Source organism: Phocoena phocoena, chromosome 15 (genome assembly GCF_963924675.1).
Source record: "Phocoena phocoena chromosome 15, mPhoPho1.1, whole genome shotgun sequence".
Lineage (NCBI taxonomy): Eukaryota > Metazoa > Chordata > Mammalia > Artiodactyla > Phocoenidae > Phocoena > Phocoena phocoena.
Genome location: NC_089233.1, coordinates 70,638,991 through 70,652,303, shown reverse-complemented (window position 1 = coordinate 70,652,303; position 13,313 = coordinate 70,638,991). Strand labels below are relative to the sequence as shown.

At 45.7% G+C, this 13,313-nt stretch overlaps 1 protein-coding gene across 1 annotated transcript in view; it reads left to right on the top strand.

Moving 5' to 3' along the window:
* The window catches only part of PTPRT (protein tyrosine phosphatase receptor type T), a 765,643-nt gene that overhangs the window by 82,277 nt on the left and 670,053 nt on the right, over nt 1-13,313 (top strand). The window contains exon 4 of the mRNA XM_065893296.1: nt 9,764-9,845. Within this exon, the coding sequence (XP_065749368.1) occupies nt 9,764-9,845 (82 nt within the window). The remainder of the gene's footprint in view (nt 1-9,763; nt 9,846-13,313) is intronic.

The window sequence follows — 13,313 nt, the reverse complement described above, 5'->3', positions numbered from 1 at the left end:
TTTCTCTGCTCTTAGCTTTGTGGTGAAAAAGCCACTAATGCACTGAGAGCAGCGGTTTAGAAAAGACACGTGTGTCTTTCAGACACACACACAGCCAGTAACGGATAGTCCCTCGGCCATACACACGGGAGCACACACGAGTGCACACGTACCGGCCTGTTCCCAAACCCGCCACAGACGCAGGGGCACCACCCACACATATATCAGGGGAGAGAAAAAGGGGCCCATCAGGAGAGTCAAAGACACTTGCCAAATGCATTTTAAAATTCACCAGACCCCAGGCTCTGGCTCTGCGTGCATGATTCTGTGGACTAAATGCCATTTCGGTTCTCAGCACTGCTGGGCTTCAGACCCTGATGGCTTATGTATTCATTTATTAAAGTCATATTTCACAGTCCTAAAATTGACTTGTAGCTCTGTAATAAGCAGGGACATTTCATCTTTCTTATTAGTGGGCTCTCTGGCCCCAGGCCGTCAGCAGGGCCTGGGATGAGAATGTTCCCCCCACTGTCCACCCCTCGCCTGCCTCTTCTCAGGAGAGCAAGGGCTCATCCAGTGCCCCTGAAGCCGTACTGCAGGTGGCTACCCCTTTCCAGGTGATATTAATTCTATTTCATGTTTTTTAATGATTCCAAACTTTTCTGTCCCAATATTTAAAAAAATAAAAGAACTTTAGTTGTGCAGCCGCTTGTTCTCTCTGTTCTCCATCACCTGCCTCGGTGAAATTACCTTTTATTCAGCTATGTAGACCTCTGAAATTTAAGACTCACCTGACTTGGACTTAACCGGACTCGAAGCCCAGTCCCTTTCTCAGGAGTTCCTCTGGCATCGGGCGCTCTGTGGGTTTGGTAACTTCTTGCACAGTTCAGGAGGGGGCGTCACAGGGAGGGGGGCCACTTTACCTCCTTCAGACTCCACCCCATCTCCTCTTTCATTCACCCACCACCCCTGCCCGCTAAGTAGCAAGCACTCCTTGTCTTAGGCAGGCCTCCTTGGGCTGGTGTGGGAAAGAGCATCTCTCTCGATTTCACCCCAAGCAGTCCCTCCCCCACCGTCACCATGAAATATATGTGGTCCTTTTCCAAAGAGGAGTGCTGGTGAGCCAGCATTTTTCTCCCTCTTATCTTTTGAGAAGGTGTTTGCAGCCCCTTGAAACTTTTGCTCTACAAATTCTCTGCTTGAGGACTTCAGTGGTGAGCATAAGATGCCAGGCCCCTTAAACCGTGTCCCGACATATCCACACCCTCCCCCGAACAGGCACACAGCCTGCCTTTTGTGGAGGGGATGAGGGTGACTCATCTCTGAGCCTCTCTGGGGACGTGACTTCCTGGCTTTGCCCAGCAGCTCCTGTGCTGGGAGAGGTTTGCGCCTTTCCATGCAAGCTCCGCTTCCCCAAACCAGGAGGTCTCTAAAGGTCTAGGGGTTGGGGGATGTTCAGTTGACAGCAGGGACACATGGCAATCTTGGGGTTGAAGGCTGTCCTGCAGGGAAGTTGGGGTTCCCAGCCCAGGCCTTCTGCTCCAGTCCTGGCACCCCAGTGTCCCTGCCTCCATACCCTGACATGGAGCATCACTGGGTGGCCTTCTTCTGGCCCCCTCCACCCCGCCCTCGCTACTCCCTGTCAGCTAGAGCTCCCTTCCTTCTCACAGTTCTTCACTCACTCCTCTGGCTCATCTCCCATTCCTGGCTCTCATTCCTCAAGGGCCTTGGTTTCCTTACGAGTGTGCTTTGCTTGGAGATGACCATTCTCCTTCACCTCAGAACACCTGGGCAGGTCTTCTTCCTATCACTGAGGGTCTTGACATCACCCTGTCCCTTTGTGGTGTCTGTCCCCAGGAACTGGAGCTGGTAGGTCTTCCTAACCAGGACCAGAAGCACATTGATGGGATAACCGTCTCCACCCAAAGCTGCAGATGTCTCCTGGGGCGCTTTCTGACCGGAAGGGAAGAGAGGACTCCAGTGGTCCACATTCCCCAGAACTTGGTCGGCTGGGAACCTGGCCCTGGGGGCTGAGGTGTACCTGTAACAGCTGCTTTTCCTGAACCACACAAGACAATGCTGTGTTCTGCTCTTGCGTTTGTTTGAGTGGGCTTCTTCCTTTTCCATCAGCAGTGAGAATCCAGGGGGGCCCTCACATCTCTCCTGAATGTCCCTGGTTGTGCTGCTTCCCTGTGAGCTGCCCCTGCAGCCTCTTGCCGCAGCCAAACCTGATTTCTCTAACAGTGTTCCGTAGTGCCCTGCCCCGTGGCTTCATATAGAAGCTCCTCGTGGTCAGAAACTCGAACCATGAATCCTAGCAGTCATTTGCATTGCCAGATTCCCATTCAGAACCCCAGCAATAATGGACATTACCAGGATCTCATTCAGAACTATAAAGCATGCAGCATGGATAGGGGGGTGTTTAGGGTTGGGGCTATATGTAATTGCTAGAGGCTGACCCTGCCAACTTAACCCCACTACCCATTGCTTCTTCGTGGCTAAGGCCCACCGTCCCATAATCTTTCGGTGGCACGTTCTAGCCACCATTTGAGATCTCCCTCTCTGCTGCCTGGCATTGTGCTCCCCAGGGTTGGCCCTTGTTTCTGCAAGCAAGCAGCTTGCCCAGGAGGTTGCATGTGGGCCTCGGAGTCAGCCCCATTGTGAGTGTTCAGGGGACGGGCCTCAGCAGGTGAGTCCAGGTGGGCCCTTGAAGATCCAAGCCCATCCATCGTGGGCCTTCCTTCCTTTTCTTTCTGGGGAAGAATGGTGGACTCCCTGGCACTGTTCCTGATACCCCCAGCCTTGTGACCTTCTACTCTCATGCCATTGAGGGCTCTATCTCATGGCAGTTTGCATGACTTTAAAAAAAAAAACTCTGTCTCTGGAGTTGCATGCCAAGAACAGGACCCTCTTGGCTCCTGTAGGTTTTGTGAGCACTCTGCTCTGAGCAGTCTGGCAGTGATGGGGAGGATATTCCCCATCTGTTCCGGGAGGTGCTTTATTCTCAGCTGCATCCAGGACCTGCCTTTTGTTGTAAACATACCGTGGACCCTAATTCTAATGTCTTGTGAGTCCGGAGCCTTCATCAAGGATTCTGTGGGTTGTCACCGTCTCCTTTCCCATGCTTCTGCGCTCTCTCCCCTCCACCTCCCCAACTGCCGTGGCACCTGCAACCACCTGTGCCTCTTAATTTCCATGTACCTCCACGTGGACCCAAAGCCCAGCCCCTACCAGCTCCCACCTGTCATCACTCACATCAGCGTCTGTGGAGTGTAGGAATTTTAGTGGAAACTTGGGATGAGGGCACAAGGAGTAGTCTCATTGGGAAGCCCATTACTTTCTTCCTCTCCCACCATTCCCTTGAATTTTCCTTCTCATCTCCCATCACTCTGCCCAGAGAAAGGGCGGTAATAGTAACATTCATCAGTATGTTACTATACATATTGTAAGCAGTTTACAATTATTCATTCATTTCATGAAAAAAAACAGTACCTTCTTCCCCTTGTTTCTTACAGAATATTACTCATATTTGAGAAACCCAAGACTCACCTACCCCAGTGCGTTACAGAAAAAAATTCCCCGGAGGAATTCTGATAAATAAAAGACTCTGTCTCATTATAGAATCCTTATTTCTGCAACAGGAAGGAGAGAGAGCGGTGAACAAATGTATGTTTCACTATCATACATCCATTCTCTCATGACCAGCCTTGGGTTCGTTCATGGAATATTTGTTAATAATTATGATCTAGGTTAGATACTGAGTAATGATGTGAGAAACAGAGTGTCAGAAGAGTTTAATAGAGTTGGACTTTGATTAACTGGGAAAAAGTCAGAACTCTGCTTAACCAAGTGTTTTGGTTAAATGAGAGTAGGGCTGCTTTTCATTGAAGTCCAGTGATGGACATGGCTGCAAGCCAGGAGACCGGGGCCTCAGTCCTCGATCCACCTCTGGCTTCCTTTCTGAGCTTTGGTAGCTTAGTTTGCCCCACTTCTCAGGGTTGTTGAGAGGCTAGACTGAGACTACCTACTAATAAAAGGTTAATGTGGTTGACCTTTATTCTTGTAGTTTTATTTCTCTATTTTTATTATTATTCAGTCTTAGTTGATGATGTGCCCCTCTGTTCAATACCGATACCTCCACCAGTATCCTGACCCCAATTGACTTCTGTCCCTTCTCGAATCTTATTTCATCAGTCCCTCATTCCCTTGTATTTTACGCTATTTCCCTGACACATTCCTCTCTACCTAAAAGCATGTTCCAATCTCTACCATCCTAAGAAATCCACTATTGGGCTTTCTGTGCTTGGCCTTAGGCCCTGGTCCTTTCTCTGAACTGTCTACTCTGTCTTCCAAGGTGACCTCATCTAGTTCTATAGCCTTAAATGACATTTAGATGCCAAAGCTATCACATTTGTAGCTCTGGTCCCAGATCATCCATGAGCTTCAGAATATAATGCCAGCTTCCTACTCAGTATATCCATTAAGATGTTTAATTGGCATCTCGAACTTAACATGACCAAAAGAGATCGTGAGGTAGCCCTGCCCGTGTGCCCAGACACACACGTTCATCTTCCTCGTGTCAATAAGTGACACCAGAATCAGCCTAGAAGCTCAAGCCTTAAATTGAAGAGTGTTCATTACATTTTTTCTTTTCTTCACTCTTCCCATCTTAATCTAACAGCAATTATTTTCATCTCTACCTTGAAAATATCTCTCAAACCATCAGCATCTCTATTCTTCATGGCCAACACCATTGTCCAGCCATACTCATCGTTTGATTGGGTCACTACTATAGCCAACTGTTAGGTCTGTTTGTTTCATTTTTGCTCAAGCGTCCCCTACCCCCAAGTCAATTTCCACAGAACAGCCAGAATGATCTTTTCAGAATGTAAATTAGATTATGTTACTTTGCTGCTTTAAATGGTTCACTAACAGCAGAAAATTCAAGCTCCACACTAGGTCTTGTAGGACTCATGTCATCTGACCCTCAACTAACATTGCAGCCGTGCCTTGTGCTTCTCTAGCTTATTCACTATATCCCAGCCACACCAGGGTCTCATTCTCATGTTCCCAGATCATCCCGGAGTTCTTTCCTGCCTCATGGCCTTTGCATGTCCTACCACCGCTTCCTGGACTTGCCAATTTCATCCTTCCGGTCTACTCTTAATAATTACCTCCTTAGAGTTCTCTCCTGACCACTCTAAGTAAAGTAGACCCTCTGCCGCTTAGTTACTCTTAATCACAACATTTTGTTTATTTCCTTCATAATACCAATCACAAAATCAATTTATTTTTCCATATTTTAATTTCCATTTCCATTCATAAAATGTAAAGTTTATCAGGGCTTGGCCCCTAACCTTCTTGTTCACTTTTATAGCCCCAGCATGTGCCTCAATGCTTGGTACAGAAGACGGTCTCTATAAATATGAATGAATGAGACACTCTTCCTGTTCCCAATAGGTTTAGAGTTTAGAATGAAATAATTCATGGGCAAGCAATTACAATCTGGTGTGATAGGTACTATAGTAGAGTTAATTGTACTGTGGTACATACCTGACACAGGGATAGTATAACGTGCAGAGAGATATGAAAATGGAATGCACCTCAAAGCACTTACCTTTTATTGTAAATATAAAGGAGCTCATTTTTATTGCAGAAAATTTGGAAAATCTAGAAAAGTGTAAAGAAGAAAACATTCAACTGCTGTAATCTCTCTAATGTCATTAAAAAGATTACATTCATAAATCATTGCCAATCCTACTTCATCTTTTGTGAATTACATGCTGAACTCACTTGCTGATTTTTCTTTTGGAGAGTTTGTTTTGTTGATTCTCAAGAATTGTTTACACAAAACATGATATTTACCTTTTAGCTGGCATATATATTGATATTACAGATATTGTTCTCAACTTGCCATTTGACTTTTAATTTTGTTTTATTCAGACTTTTGTTAATATATAAAACATACTTTGATATTATACTTATTATGTATTTAAGAAATATACAATATTTCAACTTTAAGAAATTGATTTTTAAGCTTTTGTTATTAATTTATTGCTTCAGGACATTCAGTTAGGAAATGTATAGACCCAAACCTGTATGGTTTCCTCTTTGAAGGATTTATTGAAGTTATACATTAGTCTATTATATGACCTTTGTGTAAATAATCCATGAGCATTTGAACAGAAATTTTATTCTCTCTTTATATTTGTTTAGTAAATGCATTATTACTCATATTAGATACATACTTGATATTTTTTCCTGTTTGGTCAGAGTCTAAGACAAGTGTTAAAATCTTCAGATGCTGGGGGGTTTTCCCATCATTTTCTCCTTTTAAATCTGTTGACTCACACATTTTTTTTTTAATGACCATTTTAGTCCACTTAATGATTTTTGTATTTCTTTTTGGTTTAAATTCTACTTTGATGCTTTTGCATTATGTTTACAACAACTATTTTCTGTTTATTTGCATTTTCCTATTATGTCTTTGTTCAACTTGTTATTTTTAAGGTTACTGAGTCATTCTATATTAGGTGTTTATCTTATAGCATGCGATTAGGCATGGTTTATTTAGACAGTCTGAGAGCTTTTCTCTATTTTAACCTATTTATATTTATTGTCACAATAGAAATTTTTTCTTTTATCATTTTTACTATGCCATTTGAATGCTTTTATGCTATTTCTTTTAAATGTTTTTCTGTGTTTGGTGTGTTTTCCTTTTATTTTTTCCTATGGACTTTGCTTTTGGATTCCTTTGAATTATTAAAAATATAATTAGATACGTAATTCTTTATCGGAAGGTCTTCTGTTGACTTCCTTCTGCAGGATGAGGCAGCTATCACACTTTTATTTCTACAAACTTTCCCCCTACCCTCTGCACAATTTTGTTTGTTCAATCTCTCATAAGGACCCTGCTATCTTAGTAAACCCCTCTTCTGGAGTGACTGTCATGCTGGCGCCAGCTGCTCTGTGTTTGAGGTGACTGTCAGCCCCAAGTCACTGTACATAATTCCCAGGCAGCAGTGCGTTGCCTTAGTGATAGATCTTACCACCCACGGAGGCTGCCTCTTCACAGCCATCACCACCCTTTCCACCATTTCCCTGCTCACTTGTTATAGCTGTAGAGCTCTGGACCTCACTGACACCCCTGGCCTCTGAATCCACTAACCTGAAGTGACCACGTGGACCACAAAAAGATTCCACATGGGGGTTTTTCTGTTGATCTTATCACCCACCTTACATTCCCTCCACAGCTTGGACTGAGGAGTAAAAGACAGGAGAGAGAGGGTCTATTTGATTGGCTGCTGAGATGATAGAGGTGAAAAGTGATGAAGATTTGAACCAGAGCAATGGCATTAATATCCAGCTGGTTTCGATCTACAGGATGGTTGCTTCATATGGTTCAACTTAACAGCAGAGATGGAAAGACATGGACAGCTAGGAGAAATACTAAGACAGAGTCAAAAGAAAAAAAAAAAAAGGATGTGAGGAGTGGGGCAGACGGAGAAGCCCAGGCAGATGTCTGCATCTCAGTTTTCAATGACTGGATGGGGCAACCCACTGAGGTCCATAGTTCAGGAAGGATGGCCCATTGGGCAGTGAGGGAGACAGCTCAACTCTGTTGTATACAGATTGTGTTGGAGGATCTATGTGATATCTAGGTGGAAATACAGATCTGTGAGCTGGATAAGTGAGACCCACATTCAGGTGAAAGGTCTAGAATGGAGATCTGGGCTTGGGAATTATCAGTGGGTTGATAGCCATTGAAGGAAGAGTGTTTTCAGTTTACGAAAATGAATAGAAGAAGCCCACATTTGAAGAGTGGATATAGGAGAAGTGCTTACAAAGAAACCAGTGGTAGAATAGACACAGATTGATGAGAAGAACCATGAGAGTAAAGTATCGCCTGACCCTAAATAGAAGAGAGACCCAGAGAGGGAGAAGCTATGAGCATCAGTAATTGTAGGAAAACGGTCAAGTATGAAGAATGAGTATAGCGATCATTTGCTGAGAACCTGCCATGTGCCATATATAGTTCTAAGTGGTGTATTAACTCCTTTCACCTGAATCATTACCCAGTGAGGTAGGCACTGTAATTAAAGATGAGGAAACTGAGGCACAGAGCAGTAAGGTAACTTGCTCAAGGTGTACACATACAAGGTGGAACAACCAGGACTAGAGCCCAGGCATTCTGACCCAGATCCCAAGCCCTATACTGTTTTCCTTCTTAAAGTAAGATAAAGATTGAAATATGTGTATTGGATTTAAGCAGTAAGAGCACTAGTAAGATGACTGGTGTCTGCCATGCAGTCAGTGTTGGGGGAACTGCTGAGGACAAAGTCCAGGTGACAGGGGTTGAAGTTTTGCACTGGGAAGTAGGGGAGTGTAGAGCGAGTGTAATTAAAACTTCTGAGAATTTTAAATGTGATTGAACCACAATTGGACTGTAAATACAACTGCTGCCAAAGGGTAGCTTTTAAAGAGTAAGAGAAATCCAAGCGTTTATGTTTGTCAGAGTCAGGAATAAAAGGGAGGATTCGGAGATATGTTAGAGAGAGAGAGAACCAAGAAGCTGGAAAATACAGCAAAGGTAGAGGTCAAGGGCGCTGGGGTGTGCCTTGCAGAGAGGGGGCAGTGGTTGGTGTGTAGTCATCTAACCCATGAAGATTAGGTTGATGGGTAGGAAGTTAGAAGTCAGCCCCTCTGTAGTCCTCTTGCCTCTTAAAGATGTGATGTGGGTATCTTGCAGGCATTGGGTAGGTGATGTTGAAAGGGGAACATTTGTGTGGGGTATAGGAGTGGAGAAGGCACATTTGCAGTAGATTTGCCAACACTGAAATGAGGAACTGGGGCTTTTGGCGAGAATGGTATGGGTGATCAGTCAACAGAGTGGGGGAACCCTGGGTTTGTTGAGAATACAGGGAGGTCCATGCAGCATACAGTCTCTGGAAGAGTTGAGATCCAGGGTACCATATGCACTGCCGAAGCAGGTTTAAGAGGGGTGAGTTGGGAGAGGAGTGCGTGGTAGCGGTCTGTGCCAAAATACGCTGAAAATCCCAGTTTGTGGAGTGGACAAGTGTGAGCACGTGACTGAAGCTGACTGGAAGACGGGGCCACTGGGATTAGGGAGCTCAAGGGCATTGGCCCTGCTGTCCACACAGATAGTCACATCTCCTTTGTGAAGGCGGATGGTGGGTGACGAGGAAGGCTGTTCACTGAAATCAGCAGCTTGAGTGGGAGTCAGAATGGAGGATTCAAAGAACTTGTTGCCCTTGGATTCCCAGATACCAGCAGTGGTGCCTGGGGCTTATTTTCAAGAGGTATTATTAGGTAATTCAGATGGACTGTATTCCTTGGAGATGTGGAATTAAATTAAGGTAAACCCTCTTTGGCTTATGGTGGCTTCTCCCCCATCCTTCGTAAGAAAGTTGAGATATTCGGAAGTCATTCTTCTCTGTGCTTCCCCTGAAACAACAATGAAAAAGGTGCAGATCGGGGTCTCCAGGCCACATTTGGGTTGTTTTCGCTGCATCCCAGTGTTAGTTCTGAAAACCATTAGAAATATTCCATGTGGCTGGTTATTCTTTTGCTAGTCACCGGAATGTGGCCTTTTTACCTTATTTTGAAAATCCACGTCAATTGCTGGGGTAGCATCCTAGCCTAATATAAGACCTCTTTTGGTAGTTCTAGTGGGAAGCTGAAACATAAATTGTTTGGGGGCTGGGCAGCTGATGAATTCCTACAACCCCTTTTGCGAAATTGACTCCTGCCTTGTGTGTTGCAGGTGATATTTGAATCCGTCTCTCTGAAGGGTCATCCTGGCTACATCGCTGTGGACGAGGTCCGGGTCCTTGCCCATCCATGCAGTAAGTCTCTCCCCTCATCCTAACACAGCCTGGCTCCATGCCAGACTGGGTAGCTTGGAGGCTGCAGTCCCCCCCCTATTCATTCAGCTCACAAACATCTCTCACTCTCTTACATACTCAATGCAATCAGTCCTGAATAAATCCATAATTTTGCTGCCTGTAGGCGGCACCTCCAGGACTTTGCAGAGAGCGGCAAAACATCTTTGTTTGAATCTGTCTATTAAGGGAGTCTATAAAGTCCTGATTGTTTGTTAGCGGGATTCAGACCACTGAAGTGGAAGAATTCGAGGGCTTTGGATAGAATCCTGTGCAATTGTCTCAGAAAAAGAACACCACCAAAACATTGAACAAATTAGCACACTGTTCACTCCCAGGGAAAAGTACCCCGAAGCTATTAATTCTTTAAAAGTAATTTTAAATACCCTCATCAACTCCGTGTAGGCGTAGGGAGAGATTTCTCACAGTGGTTAGTACTTATGGTACAGTGTCGAGAGTTCTCAAAGGCATTCCACTCCTCCAAGCCCAGCCAATTTCCCCTGGAAGTTTTCTCTCTTTGTGCATTTGGTCTAAGATATTTGAATGTGTCTGAGCAAGGAGATGTGCTTCCCAGGTTCACTAAATCTCCGAGGGGACAAGTCCTGGGTGCAGGTAGTTGAGATGGCATCATATCCAGTGACATTTGGTGGGGGGATTGTAATCAAAGGGATATGCCTGGGGATTATGGCAGCCCCATAGGAGGGCTGGTTAAGTTGCCAGCCCCATTAGTTTGTTAGTGTCTGCAGATTGGAAGTTCCTATTAGTTTCTTGGCAGCCATTGGGTAACTAACTCGTAGCAGGGTTGTCTCCACTTCTTCATTACAGCCATGAGTCATGCTATGGGCTCTGGTGCAGTTTGCTGTTCCCTCAGGAGATATAATATGTCCTGTGCTTTTATGCCTTTCATGCCTCCCATTTTGAGGCTCTTCTCATTTCTGCCCCATCTGTGTTGCTTTAATTGGAATGATTCTTTCAACTTCTGCTACAGTGAATTCATCAGAGCCCCAAACATCACTTCCCTCCCCTGGCACTACAGTGACATTGTTTGACCCATTGTCTTAGAGCGCCTTCTCTGGAGGAATTTGGGAGGAGTTCCAAGGGGTTCTGGCAAGACAGTATTTTGGATAACTGTGTTTGGTGTCTGTGTGAGGGAAGCCTCCTCCCAGGAATCAACCAGCATCTCAGAAATGCTGAGATCCTATTAGATTCTCCACTACTCTGGCCTAAGGTTCCTACCCTCTGGGTTACTTCCTGCGTCTTTGGGATTTTCTCAGATGGATCTGTCCATTCAGTTATGCCCAGCAAATGTCTCTGCTGAAACAGACTTTATGTGAAGAGGGTCCCAGAAACCCCCCAGCTATGCAGGGTTTATGTACTGGGTATACACATGAGCCCCTCTTACCAGGATCAAGTCTTCCCCTCCCTTGACTCCTGGGAATCAGCATTTGCTGCCCCTTGGAGAATGATTGTTGACCTCAGCCCGTGTCGGGAGATGTCTGGTCTACTTGTGATCCACTTAACCTCACACACTCAGCCTTGCACAGCCATCAGTTTTGAGGCAGTCTCTCTGAAACAGGATTTCAGCAGTCCCCAGGTCCTGCACACATTGCATCCTCAGAGCCGCATCCAGCTGCATGCGTGCTGCTTACCCTGTGCTGGATGCTTGCGCTAGGGCTTCCTTCCTAAAAGAGTCTGGCCTGGTTCTCTCTCCTGGGATCCCAGAATCCTGTCCTCTACTGGGAATTTTTACCTCCACCATGACACCCAACCTGACACCTGTCTCTTGTCTCAGCCTCAACTCTGCCTTAACTCTACACACTGTCTGTGGTTCGCCATTGCAGCCCCAGGCTTCCTTCTCTCAGAGAAATCTGCGTGGGCGAGGGTTCTCTGGAGGGCGTTTGAATGCCTTTCCGTGCCTGAAGTCTCATGGCTCCTCTTGGAATCCTCCTCCCGTTGAGGCTGCTTCTGAATTTTGGATGCTTCTGAGAGCTTCATACTCGTCCTGCTGAGGAGTATGCATTATGTGGTCATGGAACTGCTGAGAGCAAGTTACCCAGCCAGTGGGCCGTGGGACATAACTCAGGAAGACGTGACCCTGGCTGTGTTCTTGTGCTTATCTGAGTTCAACTCAGATGCTTAGAGGCTTCAGCTTAAAACTTCCTAGAAATCAAAACGTGCGACTCGGTGAAAGGGGCTGGAATTGGAAAATTCCATTTAACTCTCTGTGCAAATATTGGTGGTGCCTGTAGTCCCCTGAGTTCTATCCATGGCTCGTGAGTCATGTGGGGTTGACCAGGGCCTAGCAAAGGCCCCTTCCCGAGGCCCCATGCTCGGTCCATATCCAGCCAGGGTTTTTATTCATTCTGTCTTTCAACGAGTCAATTATTGAGCGCCAGTTATGTGTCGGGAACTTCTGCTGGACACAGAGGATACTTAAGTGACCAAGATAGGTAGGTCTTTGTTCCCATGTTGTATACTTAGCAGAAGGACAGAGGGAGGAAGGACATTAAGTAAGTAACTAATATTAAGTAAGTCACTAATATAATTTCAGGTAGTGATGTGTTGTGAATATAGTAAATGTGAGGGACGGATGTGGAGGGGCTTCTTAGATAAAGTGGTCAGGGAGATATCTTTTTTTTTTTGGGGGGGGGGGAGTTGCGCGGGCCTCTCACTGTCGTGGCCTCTCCCGTTGCGGAGCACAGGCTCCGGACGCGCAGGCTCAGCGGCCACGGCTCACGGGCCCAGCCGCTCCGCGGCATGTGGGATCTTCCCGGACCGGGGCACGAGCCCGCGTCCCCTGCATCGGCAGGCGGACTCTCAACCACTGCGCCACCAGGAGAGCCCTCAGGGAGATATCTTTGAAGATGTGGTCTGAGCTGAGATCCGAGTCGTAGAAGGAGTTCACTGTGTGAAGGGTTGGGGAGGGGGCATTCTAGGCAGAGGAAAGGGCAAGTGCAGAGGCCCTGCAGTGGGATCTGCTTGATGCTGCCGGAGTATCCCGAGCATGGGGAGCGTGGGGGAAAGTGTTTCTGAGTGAAAGGGAAGCAGGGCCCTGGACATCATTGTGCGTGGTTAGATTTTTTTTTTTTAACTTATCAAACTGTGTAATTTATTATTTTTACTTGAAGTATAGTTGATTTACAATGTTGTGTTAATTTCTGCTGTGTGGCCAACTGATTCATTTTTTTAATAAATAATTTATTCTTTTCCATTACGGTTTATCACTGGATATTGAATATGGTTCCCTGTGCTGTATACTAGGACCTTGTTGTTTATACATTCTGTATATAATAGTTCGCATCTGCTAACCCCAGACTCCCATCCATCCCTCCCCATGCCCCACCCCTTGGCAACCACAAGTCTGTTCTCTATGTCTGTGAGTCTCTTTCCGTTTTGTAGATAAGTTCATTTGCGTCATATTTTAGATTGTGA